This window comes from Papio anubis, chromosome 3 (genome assembly GCF_008728515.1).
Source record: "Papio anubis isolate 15944 chromosome 3, Panubis1.0, whole genome shotgun sequence".
NCBI lineage: Eukaryota > Metazoa > Chordata > Mammalia > Primates > Cercopithecidae > Papio > Papio anubis.
In genome coordinates, this window is record NC_044978.1 from 21,438,911 (window position 1) to 21,455,954 (window position 17,044).

Sequence of the window (17,044 nt, forward strand, 5' to 3'; positions counted from 1 at the left end):
TATTACAAGAAAGAGATGAGCTCAGTAAGTAACTGGCTAGTTTGCAAGCAGACACACAAGGGAGAAGAGAGAAAGTTTAGAAATTTGGTGCCTTGAAGAGTTAGAAAGAGAAACCAGTTACTGATTCCAAGCAATGTAAGCTGAGACTTGAAGAGGTTTTGAAAAGTAAGGGTCTTTTATGACTCAGCCCTCTAGTAATACCTGGCCAGTTTTACTTTCTGAGAGATCCTTCAAGGAAATGTTTTTGAGTCGTGAAAATAAAAAAGGCATAAAGGAGGGAGCAGGGATGCAAAGTCATACTGCAGAAATGTATCTAGGAAAGAACTTTGCATGCGGTTAAGTGGTAAATGGACCTAACCAAAAGCAAGTAGATCACAACTCTTCTAAGTTTTTAAGAGAGCCTCATTTTCAAAGACATTACAAACCCATATTAAAGAAACGTTGATAACGTATGCTATAAACAAAATGTGAGGACTCTGAATTTGCCAAAGTTTAGCTGCTATGAAAGTGGTACAACCTTCAAGGATCTAGAGAGGCTTCTCAACTTATGATGGCGTTACATCCTGATAAATCCATTGTAAATTAAAACATCCCAAGTCAAAAATGCATTTAATACACCTAACCTATTGAACATCATAGCTTAGCCTAGCCTACCTTAAATGTGCTCAGAACACTTGCAGCAGCCTACAGTTGGGCAAAATCATCTAACATAAAGCCTATTTTACAATAAAGTGTGTTACATATCTCACATAATTTATGGAATATCAACTATTATGTGAAAATTGCAGTAGTTTTGCACCATCATAACGTAGAAAGGTAGCATGAAGTAGATAAGTCAGACCATAAAAATTCAGGGACTGAGGACTGTCTGTTCTCCAAAGCACCTCTTCAGATAAAGCCAAGCAGGATAAAGGACAGGGAAGGACTTCTCAGAGTTTATCAACAGTAGCCACAGAAAAGTTTAGATTAAAAACAAATCCAAGAATTCATGGAGACAACTGACACTGGAGTAGTTCAGAGAAAAGGAAGAAAGAAGAGACAATGATCTATCTTGTATTTTCATCTGGTGATTGTAACTCCTCGCCTAAGAGTGTGGGGCACTGGGTTCCTGAGGGCTTTTGGCAGGATTCTCACTCTAGTTGCCTCCACCTGGATTATAGACCTTTCTCTCTCCTAGGTCCTACTCTTCCAGCTTTGTTCCCACTAAAAAGGCTTTCATGTATTCTTTTCTAATTTCATGTTCCCATGTACGAAATTCTATCGACTTCTTGGTTTTAGTGAAATTCTTTGGTGTCTACTAATTCTTTGCTAACTACTATGCCTTTGATGTGTAAAGGAAAGGTTTGGGGGTTTAGAAACTCTTGTTTCATTTCAAACACACACATGCAAACACACACACACATACGAAATGCAAAACCAAACAAAAATTGCAGCTTTTAAGACATTTTCCTCAACTGTGGCCTTCGAGATTCTCTTTTAGAAATTAAGAGCTGAACACTGATTCTCTCTCTTTGCATTCCTGAGTGCCTTTGTTAAATAGGATAGCAGGTATATTGGAGAATATGTATAAAACAGGAGATAATTATATCTTTAAAAATATTGTTTGTATTACAATGCTAATATGTGGAATATTTTCAAGAAATAGTCATTAAATGGAAATATATATCATTTAGTCAGTACAGAAACATAAATGATAAAATCTATTTTTAACTTAATGTTTCTTTTTGGTAATGTATAATACCATAGAATTTTTATAGGCTGCATTGAAGATCATATGCTGGCTTTCAGAGTCTCTATCATTCAACCAAATTCTGGATTTCTACTTATTAGCTCTTTAGACAATCATAGAGCTAGAACTTTATACATTTTGATTATTCTTTTCTGAAGTACTTATGAGAATATTTGTATTATAGTGTTTTGTTATTAAATGAGAAAATTGTTTCTCTCCTCACACAGTACTAGGCACATTGTAGGAGCTCAGAAATGTTAGTGTGCCCTAAACTCATGTAGCAGTTTTAATAATGAAATTATTTCTAAGGCTGGGCATGGTGGCTCACACCTGTAATCGTAGCACCTTGGGAGGCTAAGGCAGGCAGATCACCTGAAGTCAGGAGTTCGAGACCAGCCTTGCCAACATGGCAAAACCCCATCTCTACTAAAACTACAAAAATTATCTGGGTGTGGTGGCACATGCCTGGACTCCCAGCTACGTGGGAGGCTGAGGCAGGAGAATCACTTGAACTCAGGAGGGGGAGGTTGCAGCAAGCTGAGATCATGCCACTGCACTCCAGCCTGGGCGACAGAGCGAGACTATCTCAAAAAAAAAAAAAAAAGAAAGAAAGACATTATTTCTAATTAGAATTATTAATTTTAACTGTAATATTTTTAATCTTTTAATTTTCTCAGAATATATAATTATACATGTTATACATACATGTACATTTATAATGTCTTTAGAATATATTTTTAATTTTTTGAAAATAGAGCTGATGCATTATCCATACTTGTCTTTAACAACTTAAATTTCTAGTTGAGTACTTTGAACATGGCTTCAGTAAATGTTACTACACAGAATTTACTGTTGAACTGTAATATACTGGAGTTTTCTGTTCTTTTCTTTTTGCAATGACATATACCTATTTTCTTAGAGAGTGCAAAGTGGTGTAAATTTTGGAATGCTATACCTGGACCAAGTTCATGAGAGTATCTCTGAAGTGTCCCGAGGTCTCTGAATAAATGTCCTCTTGGAGGTTATTGCTGTATTCTGCATAAGGAAACACATTAAAGGTATGATTTATTATGGAACTATATATCAATGTGTTTTGAATAAAAATGTTATTTTCCAGTTGTGAGTACAAAGTCCAGGAAATGTAGTCCACCTGTTGACATTTCTTTGTTAATAAACTGTCTGCCAAAGAATTCTGTCACCTAATGGTAACATAAGCATAGGACTGTTTTTTAAAAATCTTTATTCCAAAATTGAAAAACAGGATCGAGAGTCATTTCACATTCTCTGATTCTCAAAATACAGTGTTATGCATTCTGTTTCCATAGACTGCTGCCCAGCCCAACACATTTTCTAAGTGCTTCATCTCGTTTTAACATTTTAATGAAAGTTCTGACTTCATTCCCTTCAGAAAAGTCTTGTTTTTGTTTGAATGCAATAGAGATGACTGTCCGCAACATTTTCTTGACACACAATGTCACAGAGTACATAATGCAATGGAACTTAAGGCATTATACCTTTTTGAAAGTGAAAAGAGTTACCCTTTCTACTTTTGAAACGTATAAAAATCTGCTTTTGCGGTAGATTACAGGAACGTGAAATTTATGTAAAGCGAACCAGATGTATTTGTAGAATTCACTGAGCCATTATTGTACTTCATTTTTTCTATATGCTGGGTCTCTCCTGGGTAAGGGATGAAATACGCCCTGAATTCAAGTGTGGGGCACTTTCCTGTCTTAATGAAAACATTCACCTTATAGAGATTTGTAATTATTTTCCTGGAAAATTTGCTTAGCTTGATTGTCTAGGGAACTGTTTCATTTTTAGTGCACTAATAATCAATTTTACCTCATGAGTTAATTGGTCCTCAGTGAATCCTATGTTAAATGTAAGAATGTCTTAGATAATTCTTCAAAATACAGAAACTGGAATATTCAACGTGTTATAAAGTTCATATATGTGTAAAATACATTCACATATGTATATTTCCTTACGCAAGCAGTAGGCTTCTCGCATCTGGAAAAGTTCTCCATTTGTTCTTGAAGCTAGTATTTCAATGAGGCAGTTCTCATCAGTGCCTACTCCCTAGAGAAAGGAAAAAAAGAGATAAATGTAAGGATATTCTTATTGGGAGTAATAGCGCACCTTTTGTACACGAAAGGGATACAGCATTTCCAGTGTTTTGAGAGGTGGCAGGGGAAAGGAAGTTGTTTAGGATGAAGGTAGGCACAATCTTAGTTCCAACTTTGCCATTTACTACCTATTTCATCCTGAAGAATTAATATTATCTGAAGGAAACTCTGTTTCTTCATTTAGAATAAAACAGTATGAGCATTTCTAAACAATGCAGAGGAAGACATGTTCAAGCAATGCTCATGGCACTGAGCATTTCCATTTGCTGTTGAAATGATATTTGATATTCCATTTGCTGCTGCAATATTAATTCTTTAGCAGGCTGACATTAGCATACAGGTTTTCTAATTTGCCAAGAATATTTTAAGGACCTGTGGCTGCCTCTCTAGATGTGGAATTTTGTACAATTTGTGTAAATATTTGGAAGGACACTTTCTGTGGTCTCTTGCAGACATATGCACATATTGGTCTGTGAAAGTGATCTAAAGACAACACACCTTTTTTAGGAAAGCCTCAGAAATCCTTAGCATTCTATGAAATATTGATAAAATACACTTGTTTAATCAAACAGCAACATATAACTTTATTTTTAAAATAATTTTTAGATATGTAATTTTGCAAGAGGTAGGAATTGACATGCAACGTTTGTTAAAAGCGATTAGTTAAAATTCATATGCTTTTTGTACAATGCCTATTTGGATCAGTAAATATGATGGCCAAAATCCATGTCCTTTAATTTTTTCCTGTTGCCTCTTTTCTGTCACACATTGTTCACAGATTGTGGTAATCTGGTCATTGGCAAGCATCACACTGGAATGATTTCAACAGTTCTGCAGGTGTTTAATATCTGCATTTGGAAAGAAGTAAAGCCAAGGCCCTCTTTGTTCCCTATCCCTAGCCAACAAAATCTGTAAAAAATCCACAGTCAACTTATTTCATGGAAATGACTTTCCTTTAAGAAACACTGATTCTAATTCTTCCGAATTAAAATTTTTATACATTTGAGAAAAAAAAAAAAAACTGTTTCTATAAAGAATGAGCTTCAGGTCATATGAAGAAAATATAAAGACGTCATCTATATATTGTCCCTGATTCAATATCTTCTTTTGACTTAATCAAACTTTTACAAATAATGTAACAAGAGTCACATCATTTTTAATACATTCTCCTCAATATAGGAATACATACTCAGGGACCAATCTGAATAGCCCTGGAGGCTTGTTCCCTTTTCCTTGTTGGAGGTCAGCCTTGGGGCTGGTTCAGTAAGTTTGTGACTCTGTACAACAAAAGAACAGGTTGATCCCAGCCACTGAGCCTGGGAGGCTCCAGCTTCCTAACAAGGCCACTTCCCTTGACCACAACATTTCCATTGTTACATCGTTGCTTAGATATTCCCTCCCCTCTCCTTGATCATATAAGTATGTAGGAGCATCACAGGGCAGTTTCCCTCAATTGAAATACTGGCCTGTACTTGTTACAGGTATATTTTTGGATCAGATCACTACCTTCATGGCATGCCAGAGCTCATGAGCATCATACAGTGGTGGTGGGTACATGAGGCCAACCATCACATCTTTGAAGTGATCTGAAAGCTGCTCCTTCAGATCCCCAATCAGGTCCTGTGGAGGAAAAAGTACATATTTTTATTGTATGTCACCAAATTTGCAAGAGAAATGAGATAATTGCAGAAAGTTTTTTAATATTTTCTTTTCCATGTCATTTAATAATAACAGAATAACAAGTCTGATTCTCATGTATATGTATGCATTACATGAGATGACGAACTTGAAAGTTATTGATTTAATTTCACCCCTGCATGACATAGCTTATGCACATTGCAGTCATTTGAACATAGAATGATTTTCTTTTTCCAACCCCAAACTCCAGCTCCTCTTTTGATCTCATTATGAAAATATGTAAAAGTTAAACTTAAAAACATTTAATTGGGGTCTTTAGTTTTCTTGTGGAATTACTGAAACATTAGTCCTTAAAGAAAATATGCACTTTATTTTATCATTGCAATAGTCTCTTTTAGCAGAAGTCCCTGGTTATACTATTGCCAAACAGCTTATGTAAATTCATTAAGTAGTCTGAGAACTTTCTTCAAATAACAAGCAATATAATTTTAAATATTGAAAGTCAAACACTTAAAGAGAAATACATGCATGCTAAATGCTTGTGCTATGAAAACTGACAAAAATATTTTGCATTTTATTTCAAAAATGTAAAGCAGAATTTAAAAATACATATGCTCTTCCTATACACCAACAACAGGCAAGCAAGCCAAGAGCCAAATCATGAATGAACTCCAATTCAGAATTGCTACAAAAGGAATAAAATACCTCAGAATACAGCTAACAAAGGAATTGGAGGATCTTTTCAAGGAGAGCTACAAACCACTGCTCAAAGAAATCAGAGATGACACAAACACATGGAAGAACATTCCATGTTCATGGATAGGAAGAATCAATATCATGAAAATGGCCATACTGTTCAAAGTAATTTATAGATTCAATGCTATCCCCATTAAACTCCCATTAACATTCTTCACAGAATTAGAAAAAACAAGTATTTTAAAATTCATATGGGACCAAAAAAAGAGCCTGAATAGCCAAGTCAATCCTAAGCAAAAAGAACAAAGCTGGAGGCATCACACTACCCAACTTCAAACTATAATACAAGGCTACAGTAATCAAAACAGCATGGTATTGGTATAAGAACAGACACACAGACAAATGGAAGAGAAGAGAAAACTTAGAAATAAGACCACACACCTACAACCATCTGATCTTTGACAAACCTGACAAAAATAAGCAATGGGGAAAATATTCTCTATTTAATAAATGGTGCTGGGAGAACTGTCTAGCTATATGCAGAAAACTGAAACTGGACACCTTCCTTATGCTGCATACAAAAATTAACTCAGGATGAATTAAAGACTGAAATGTAAAACCCAAAACTATAAAAAACCTAGAAGAAAATCTAGGCAATACCATTGAGGACATAGGCACAGGCAAATATTTCATGATGAAAACTCCAAAATAAATTGCAACAAAAGCAAAAAATTGACAAACGGAATATAATTAAACTAAAGAGCTTCTGCACAGCAAAAGAAACTATCATCAGAGTGAACAGACAGCCTACAGAATGGGGGAAGTTTTTGTAATCTATCCATCTGACAAAGGTCTAATAACCAGAGTGAGTCTGCAAAGAACTTAAGCAAATTTACAAGAAACAAACAACCCCATTAAAAAGTGGGCAAAAGACATAAACAGACACTTCTCAAAAGAAGACAGACATGCAGCCAACAAATACATGGAAAGAAGCTCAACATCACTGATTATTAGAGAAAAACAAATCAAAACCACAGTGAGATATCCCACCCCAGTCAGAATGGTGATTACTAAAAAGTCAAGAAACAACAGATGTTGGTGAGGTTGTGGAGAAAATGGAACACTTTCAAACTCTTTTTGGGCATGTACATCAGTGCAACCATTGTGGAAGACAGTGTGGCAATTCCTCAAAGACCTAGAGGCAGAAATACTATTTGACCCAGCAATCCCATTACTGGGTATATGTCCAAAGGAATAAAAACCATTATATTAATATTATAAAGATACACGCATGCATATGTTCATTACAGCACTATTCACAATAGGAAAGATATATAATCAGCCTAAATGCCCATCAATCATAGACTGGATAAAGAAAATGTGGTAAATATCTGCCATGGAATACTATGCAGCCATTAAAAAGGCATGAGATTATGTCCTTTGCAGGGACATGGATCGTTGGAAGCCAGTATCCTCTGCAAAGTAACACAGGAACAGAAAACCAAACACTGCGTGTTCTCACTTACAAGTAGGAGCTGAATGATGAGAACACATGGACACATGGATGGGAACAACACACACTGGGGCCTGTCAGGAGCAGGGGTAAGGTGGGAAGGAGAGCATCAGGAAGAATAGCTAATGGATGCTGGGCTTAATATCTAGGTTATAGGTTGACAGGTGCAACAAACCATCATGGCATATGTTTACCTATGAAATAAACCTGCACATCCTGCACATGTATCCCTGAATTAAAATAACATTTGAGGGAAAAAATATATATATATGCTCAATTTATTTTCTGTAGGGTTACCAAGATATCTGAATGATGTTTAAAATAATCTCTCACTAAAGTGTGTAAAGCATATTCAGTTTTATTAAAATCATGCAATACTTTAGTTCTGAGGTGGTTCAATACTAGAATTCAAGTAAAAGATTCCACATTGAAATAACAACAAAATAGTCCTAATTTTCGTTTTATTTGGCATAATTCAACAACACCTTTCATATACTGTGGATTTTCTTTTTTAGTAGATGAAAGCATTATAAGAAGAGAGAAAATACAAAGTACCAATATTGAAAGTGTAAGAGTTGTGTGTATGTATACTACAGACACTAAAGGTTAAAATGAAAATATTATAAACAAATTTATGCCACTGTATTTTAAAATTTAGTTGAAATAGACAAATTCCATGACAAATACAAATTACCAAAATAGCTGAAGCATAAAAAGAAAATTTAGATTGCCCAATGTTAATTAAATAAATTGAATTTGTAGCTAATGCTCCTGCCTATCCCTAGACCCAGGTGGAATCACTGATGTAATCTATCAAGCCCTTATGGAAGGAGAAAAGTAAATCCTACACAAAATCTTGAAGAAATTAGTGGATGATAGATTTCTCAATTTACTTTATCTGGCCAGCATTGCCATAATACAAAAATTAAAATAAAAACTTCGTAAGAAAGTTGCAGACTGATATCCCTTATAAACCTAGACACAAACATATGTATTCAAATATTTATAAAGCACATCTAGTAATACATAAAAATAATGACACATAATGAGCAAGTAGGGTTTATCCCAGGAATGCAAGATTGGTTTGCATTTGAATATTAATCAATGTAAATTTCCATTTTAGCAGTATAAGGAGAAAAGGTGTATGATGATATCAATAGAAGTAGTGTGTTAGTCCACTTTGTGTTGCCATAAAGAAAAACCTGTGGCTGGGTAATTTACAAAGAGGTTTAATTGTCTCATGGTAGGCCGGGTGCAGTGGCTCAAACCTGTAATCCCAGCACTTTGGGAGGCCGAGACGGGCGGATCACGAGGTCAGGAGATTGAGACCATCCTGGCTAATACGGTGAAACCCCGTCTCTACTAAAAAATACAAAAAACTAGCCGGGCGAGGTGGCGGGCGCCTGTAGTCCCAGCTACTTGGGAGGCTGAGGCAGGAGAATGGCGTAAACCCGGGAGGCGGTGCTTGCAGTGAGCTGAGATCCGGCCACTGCACTCCAGCCTGGGGGACAGAGCGAGACCCCGTCTCAAAAAAAAAAAAAAAAAAAAATTTCTCATGGTTTTGCAAGCTGTACAAGAAGCAGGGCAACAGTATCTGCTTCTGGTGAGGCCTCAAGAAGCTTACAATCATGGCAGAAGGCAAAGGGGGAGCAAGAGCTGGAGGGAGGAGCTGCCAGGCTCTTTAAGGAAAATTCATTACTGATGGAAAGACTTCTTCATGAGGAATCCGCTCTCATGACCCAAACACCTCCCTTGGGGCCCACCTCCAGCAGTGGAGGTCACATTTCAACATGAGATTTGGAGAGGACACATATCTAAACCAAATAATGTAGCAAAAGTGTTTGAGAATGTTTAGCACACAATCATAAAAAAAATTCTTAGCAAAGAAAGAAGGAATCTTTCTCAAACTGATAAAGGGCATTTACAAAATTTCTACAGGGAAGAGGATACCAGTGAAAAACTAAATGCTTATCCTCTAAGATAGAGAACAAGGCAAGGATGTCTGCTCTTACTGATATATTCTATTTGAATTTGTACTAGAGCTATATACTTAAAGAGAAAAGCCAAAACTCTAAATCTTCTAGAAGAAAGTATAGGAACAAATCTTTGCAACTTGGTGTAGACAAAAAAAATCTTACGTGATACATAAAAGAATAAACAATATATGAAACAATGATGAATTTAACTTCTTTGAAATAAAAACCTTAAATTTTTGAAAGAAACTTTTAAGAAAGTAAAAGCGAACCACAGCTGTCACTTCACATATTTGACAAAACACTTGTGCCCAGAAGATATAAGAATCTCTTAAAACCCAATAAGACATTCTGATGAAAACATGGACAAGACCTTTCAACTAGAACTTCACCAAATAAAACATACAAATTGGGAATAAGCCTGTGGAATGTTTAAATGTTTTCATGCTTAAAACCTTAGTCATTAGACTAATGGAAATTAAAACCATCATGAGATACCACCACATATTCTCTAGAGTGGCTACAGTTAAAAGACTGATATTACCAGGTGTTGGTAAGGATGTGGATCATTTGGAACTGTCATCACTGATGAGAATGTAATATATTGCAACCACCTTAGCAAACTCTTTTGTAGTTTCTCATGAGTTTAAACATATATTTAAAAACAATCCATCAAATCCACTCCTCAGTATTAACCAACAAAAACAAACATTGATAAACCCAAAGAACATGAATATTCATAGCACATTTATTCATAATAACCCCAAATTGAAAAGGAATGTCCATCAACAGGTGAATGAATAAACAAATATTGGTATATATATGGGATAGAAAAATACTCAGCAATAAAAGTACACACACAGCTTCACAAGTGAATCTTAAAAACATTATTCTGAGAAAATGAATCTAGACACAAAAGAGCACATATGACATGATTATATTTATATTAAATTCTAGAAATAGCAAAATTTCATCTGTAAAGACAAGTAGAAAGCAGATCAGTGGTTTCTTTCAGCAGGAGGATGTCAGGAGATGGGCTGCAAAGGAACAGGCACAAAGTCTGGAGGTATTAGAAATGCACTATACTGGCCAGGCGCAGTTGCTCATGCCTGTAATCTCAGCACTTTGGGAGGCTGAGATAGGTGGATCATGAGGTCAGGAGTTCAAGACCAGCCTGGCCAAGATGCTGAAAGCCCGTCTCTACTACAGATACAAAAATTAGCCTGGCATGGTGGCAGGTGCCTGTAATCCCAGCTACTTGGGAGGCTGAGGCAGGAGAATCGCTTGAACTCAGGCAGCAGAGGTTGCAGTGAGCCAAGATTGCACCACTGCACTCTAGCCTGGGTGACAGAGAAAGACACCGTCTCAAAAAAAAAAAAAAAGAAAGAAAGAAATGCTCTATATCTTGATTGTGCTGTGTTCAAACTGCATCAACATAAATGAATTTTATTTTATAGAAATTGTATTCAATATTCTGAATTTTTAATTTTAAAATGTTATTTTGGCATTTATAATGTGTTTTTTTAATCTTCAGTTTATTCACTTCTTTCAAATGTATATGCCATACCACTTGATCACTGGTTTCAAGTTATTTATCAGGTAATTTAGTAGTTTTAGCATTTTTTCCACACTAGTGTACCTTAGAAAAAATATGAACTTCATCATTAATATTGGTGCCCTAGGGGAATGATTCTTTAATAGGACTGGGGATAGAGGTGACATGAGAATCCTAGGCAAGAGGAAGAGTTTGTAAAAATTATTCAAAATTAATAGAGTCTCCTGTTTGGAGGCCAGGTGTTTTTCCCTTTACTCCAGCTAAACATCACCAGGATGGATAAAAACGAGAAATACGTACTTAAAAGCAAGGTGGTCACCTACTCTATATAAACTAAGGGCCAACTTGAGAGAGACCCTTAAGGGCAAGGCAACTTACAGAATTGTATGAATGTATAAATGAGAGATATTATTCATAAAATGAAGGTTCATGGAAAGCCTAGTTGTGAGGTAAGCCTTGAACGATGAAGTGGGATTTGGTCAGGCAGAGGCATAGGAGGTACCAACAATAAATAATGTTTCACTACAGACAAGGTACTGTTCTGGGGAGAGTAAAACGTGCATGTGAAGTATACAGCTAGCTTCCAATAAATGTTGGGTTGATTTGAAATCCGAATATTTCCAAAGAGACTTTGGATGTCCTTGTAGTGCAAAGGGTATATCCTGAGGCCCCAATAATGGAAAGTTGAGTAGGCCAGGCAGAAGAGTGTGATGATTATCATAACAACCAGCATTTACTGAATACTTAATATTTGCCAGACAGTATTCTGAATATTAGAATAACCCTAATAATTTATTACAAGAACTCTGTGAGTTAGGAACTGTATTCATTCCACTATGTAAACAAGAAAATCAGGCACACAACGGTGACATAGCTAGCACCATAGGAAGCCACTAATTACATGCCACCAAAGTGATGAACACAGCAAATACGTGGTACCTGTGGCATGTTTTAGGCATTCTTTAATAAATATGGTGGCAAGTGCGTTGAAGATTTGATGCAAGTGGATCAATTCTATATACTTTTATCTCTACAGGATAGTGGCACTTGACAGTTGACAGAAAGGTAGAAACATTAAAATGATCATCTCTTCCGTGAACCTTCTTCTATCCCTAAGTGAAGTTGATTATTTCTTCGTCACCACTGCTTTATCTTTGCATTTATTATATTTCAATGACCACATTATATGATAAATATATTTGCATATTTCCCCCAAAAGTCTATCAGGACATGGACTTTCTCACAAATTCTTCAAAATTCAGCATCTAGCTCTAGCAAAGTACTGAGTGCACAAAATATGTAGAGTACAGTGTATAAATAATACATAAATGAATGTATAAGCAAATGAAAGAATAATGGATGAATGTGGATAAAGAAAAACTTGGTAAAGGATAAAAAAAGCAATGTTCAAGCTGAAGATGATGCAAACATTGCAAAAGTGTGTTATTTAACCTTTAGTCACATTTCTTTGATCACTACTCCCACCCCACACATGTATCACAACATATTTCTTCCCTGTACATATTATATTTTTATAGTAATACTGAACTGTAGACTGAGATTAGTAGTGCCACTAGATGGCGCCTGTATCTTTGTTTTTATCTCAGGCGTGCGTACGTGTGTGTGTGTGTGTGTGTGTGTGTGTGTGTCTGTGTGTGTCTGTGTGTGTGTGTGTGTGTGTGTGTGTACATAGCTATACTTACAGTGAACTAATTTTGTAAAAAAAATATATATATAATTTTAGGAAAATAAACAATATATCATCTAATGTTAGAATGTACAGGTTCTGGAGGTAGGATGTTTAGGCTTGAATCCTCACAGTGCAAAATACCAGCTGTGAGATTCCAAATATGTTCCTTAACTTGTTTGTGTCTGTTTCCCAGTCTGCAAAGTGAAAATAATCACAGCATCTGCCTCACAGGGTTGATATAAAATGTTAAAAGATTTAATTCAGGTAAAATTCTGAAAATATTTTATGGCATATTATAGGCATCAATATATGTCTTTCCAACCCCACAAAACCTCAAGTAACTTGTTGCAAATAAAACATGGTCAATTAGTGTCAATGCCAACACTAGGTTGTTTACCTCTCTCCCGTCCCCCATCTTTGTCTGTCTCTCTTCACCTCACAGTTTCCTGTATTTCTTGCAACTTTTTCTATATCCCAAGCTTGTCCAACCTATCTTATTTTGTTGTTATTGTGGATTTTTTTTTTCTTTAGCTTTTCGCAGCTTGAAGCCATGGTTTTTAGTTTCTCTCTCTAGTGATAAGCAGAAAAGAGGAATGGGGAAGGGCCTTTACTGGCCCAACCAGAAACAGAAACTGAGAACCTATAACTGTATTTTTCTCCTTAGATACCCCTGCTATGTCCGACTGTCCATGGATTCTATTGTCTCCAACTTACAAATCTATCTAGAAACTGATGAATTGTTACTGCTTTTACTGTTACAATCCTTACCCAGGTCACCATTATCACTCTCCTTTGTTAAGATAATAGCCTCTGGGTGGGCACAGGGGTGTGTGCCTGTGTTTTGGGAGGCTGAGGCCGGCGGATTGCTGGAGCCCAGGAGTTCAAGACCAGACTGGACAGCATGGAGAAGCCCCGTCTCCACAAAAAATGCCAAAAACTTGCTGAGTGTGGTGGCATGCACCTCTAGTCCTAGCTACGTGGGAGGATGGCCTGAGCCCTCGAGGGTGAGGCTGCAGTGAGCTGCGATTGTGCCATGGCACTCTAGCCTGGTGACTGTGAGACCTTGTCTCAAAAAGTATATATAAAATATTAAATAAGCCCTATGAGTTATAGTTGATTTACATAAAATATATTTTATATAAATAGAATTGCTGGGTGGCTATATATATATAAAATTTACTTATTTATTATATATATAAAATAGCCTCCAAGTGAGTTTCTCTTCTGTCCTTGTACCTTGCAGTCTCCGTCAACACCCCTGAAAGTGTGATCCTGGGAAAATAAAAATCAGATTAGTTACTCCTCTGCTCAAAATGTTTTTTCTCACTCCACACTCCAAAGTAAACTATACCATTGTTTTATACAGTTGATCTTAGAAGAAAATGAACACTCGGAGTGTTTTATTCCCATGTAAATGACAAAGTCCTTACAGGGTCAGCAAGATACATGATCTCTTCTTGGTAACTTCTGTGACTTCATCACCTACAATTCTCCTTGCTCCTGATTTCTCTGCTCTGGCTACAGTGGGCTGCTTCTTGAACCTGGAACAGCAGACCTGCTGGAGTCAGGGCCTTTACTTTTGCCCTTCACTGTGCGTTAATGTTCTTCCCCTAGGTATTCACAGGGCCCACCCCCTCTGCTTTCTTAGTGAAGCCTGCCCTATTTATCCTATTTCAAATTATACCCCATCTCCCAACACTTCCTGTATTTCTCACTTGGCTTCTGCTTTTTTCCAAAGCATTTATTGCCTTCTATGCATGATCTCTCCCACCCAGGTAGAGCAGGCAGAATGTAAGCTCCACCATGCAGAGCTGTTGGTCTGTTTTCTTCACGGCTATTTCCCCAGCCCATAGAACTGTGCCTGTGACATGGTAATCACTTACAATATAGGTACAAAATGAATGAGTGAATGAGGACTACTTGTGGTTCAACAATTATTTGTTTGGAGTCATTCTTGGCAATTTGGACATAAATAAGTGAAGGTCCTTATCATCAAGCAGTTTTCTTCAGTGGAGAGAAACACAGGGATTACAATTAAATTACAATACAAAATTTGGTAAGTGCTAAAGTAATGGGAATAGCAGGCTATTATCAGGACACTGGAAGAAAGTGTTACTTTCAGTTGGGAAGATAAATATTGAATAATATGTTTAAATAACTAAACATTGCAAGTTCAGAGTGGAGCCTTCAAATAGGTTCTCTAATTAGAGTATTACATTCTCACTTGGACTTATATACATACACTGCTTTTCAAATGCAACCTTTGGAGCGTGACTTTCCCCAGCCTGACTGCCTCTGCTTTCCTGTTTTCTGAAGACTTGCCCTAAAGCAGACTCTGCTGGAATCACAGCTTGGCCTTACATTAAGCTAATGAGTACTTGCTTTGCAAATTGAGCTGTTGTGTTGCCAATGAAACTGCAGACTACCCCTGCTGCAGCTACTCTAACCACTCCATTTAAATTAAAAATAAAATGGCATTTTCTTATTTCTTATTCATCTTACCTTTATCTTATTATGGATAAACAGGGGCAAGAAATAGAAGTAAGACTAGCATTTTTCTTGTCTGAATATGCTCAGGGGAATAGTTTCATATGCTTTTCACTTATATGGCTTTTTCTATTATTATTTAAAATGTTATTTGCTGTTTAAATATCAATGATGCATGCTGTATAAAGTGAAATTTACAATTTGTCTTAATTCTATCTCCCGCAGTGGTCACTATGTAAATACTTGCATAATTTTATATTATATTGAAAAATTAAAATGAAATCCTAAGTCCCTCAACTTCCTGGCCAAGGGGGCCCCAGAGCAATCTTGAAAACTGAGTTCCTAGCAAAGATGGGATGGAAGGTAGAATACATCTTATGATACCCCCTCTCTAGCTCACTGCCTTTCTTTCCTAAGAGTTAACCAGAAACCAGCCCTTTGGAAAGACTTACTCCACCCCTGATATCAACCAACCCTCTCACACTGCCTCTCCTTTTTGTGATTTAGACAAAACAACCAGCCAGCATTCTTTCCTGGCTAGAGACCACCGACCACTGAGTGGTTCTGGCCAGTCTACGGAGGATGTGCAGTGAGGGTTTTCTGACACCTTCAGTGTCAGAGGGCTGAACAGTCCACCCTTGCAACATGCTAACACCACCATGTTTTGAACACGGGTCCTGTGCAGAGGTGTGAAGCTTAACTGTGCATGTGCATGTTTCTCCGTTCATAAATATTCATGACTCCTAGAACTCACTGAATATGTATATTCAACCACCCTGTTCCGCATACATTCCTGTCTTATTTCTGGCTATCAAAGTGTCTGTTTCCAGTTTTGGGCAGGAGACCATGCTTTCCAGCCTGTCAGAATGGCCACCCTGCAGGCTACAACCTTTCATAAAAAATAAAGCTTCCCTTTCCAAATTCATGAACCTTGTTATTCTTCAATTGACAGTATTATAAAAATGTTTGTGCAAGTTGCTTCGTCACTTTGCAGTGGTAAGAGAATATTCTTTCGAATAACTTCATTTTACAGATATTTTTGCAGTTTACATTATGATTTAATTTTCAATGAAATTTGGGTTATTTTTTTTTGTCTGATAATAATGATAATACTTTGGTCTTCTAGACACATATAGTATATTAAAGCTAAAACTCTCCCCTTTCAAATACCTGATAAAAAGTAACAAAAATACTTTTAACAGTATACATGATTTCAGAAGAAAGAGAAACAGCTTGATGTAAAAATCAGGGAAAAAATGAAAACCAGAAGATAAGCAAGTGAGCTGACCTTGGAGATGATCCTGCAGGTGACTGGGGAAAGTAGAGGTTGGTTTTGAGAACTATTTGGTTTGAGCTTTAATGCCTAATTTACGGCACTCTATGAAGAGAAAAGAACATTTACTGGGCAACGCAACACAGGGAATTAAATGTGAAACCTCCCATATGAGGTTGCTATCCCCAAAGGGTTGTATCCTCAGGAGCAGAGTGAACTAGAAGAAAATATCATTCAGCATTGAAAGATTGGCAGAAAGCTCATGCTTACCACTCATTGCCTGGGCTTTGAGTAGGAGAACATTTTCCCTGATAATCTGAAACAATAGATCTGTGCTTTCCTTGGGCTTGAAGCTCGAATT

At 36.7% G+C, this 17,044-nt stretch overlaps 1 protein-coding gene across 3 annotated transcripts in view; it reads right to left on the reverse strand.

Moving 5' to 3' along the window:
- Positions 1-17,044, reverse strand: part of ANXA10 (annexin A10) — a 78,374-nt gene that overhangs the window by 23,098 nt on the left and 38,232 nt on the right. For all 3 annotated transcript variants that reach the window (XM_017959182.3, XM_017959181.3, XM_009207817.4), the window contains exons 4-6: positions 5,365-5,478; positions 3,721-3,811; positions 2,685-2,764 (exon numbers count right to left, since the gene is read on the reverse strand). In XM_017959182.3, the coding sequence (XP_017814671.1) occupies positions 2,685-2,764; positions 3,721-3,811; positions 5,365-5,478 (285 nt within the window). The remainder of the gene's footprint in view (positions 1-2,684; positions 2,765-3,720; positions 3,812-5,364; positions 5,479-17,044) is intronic.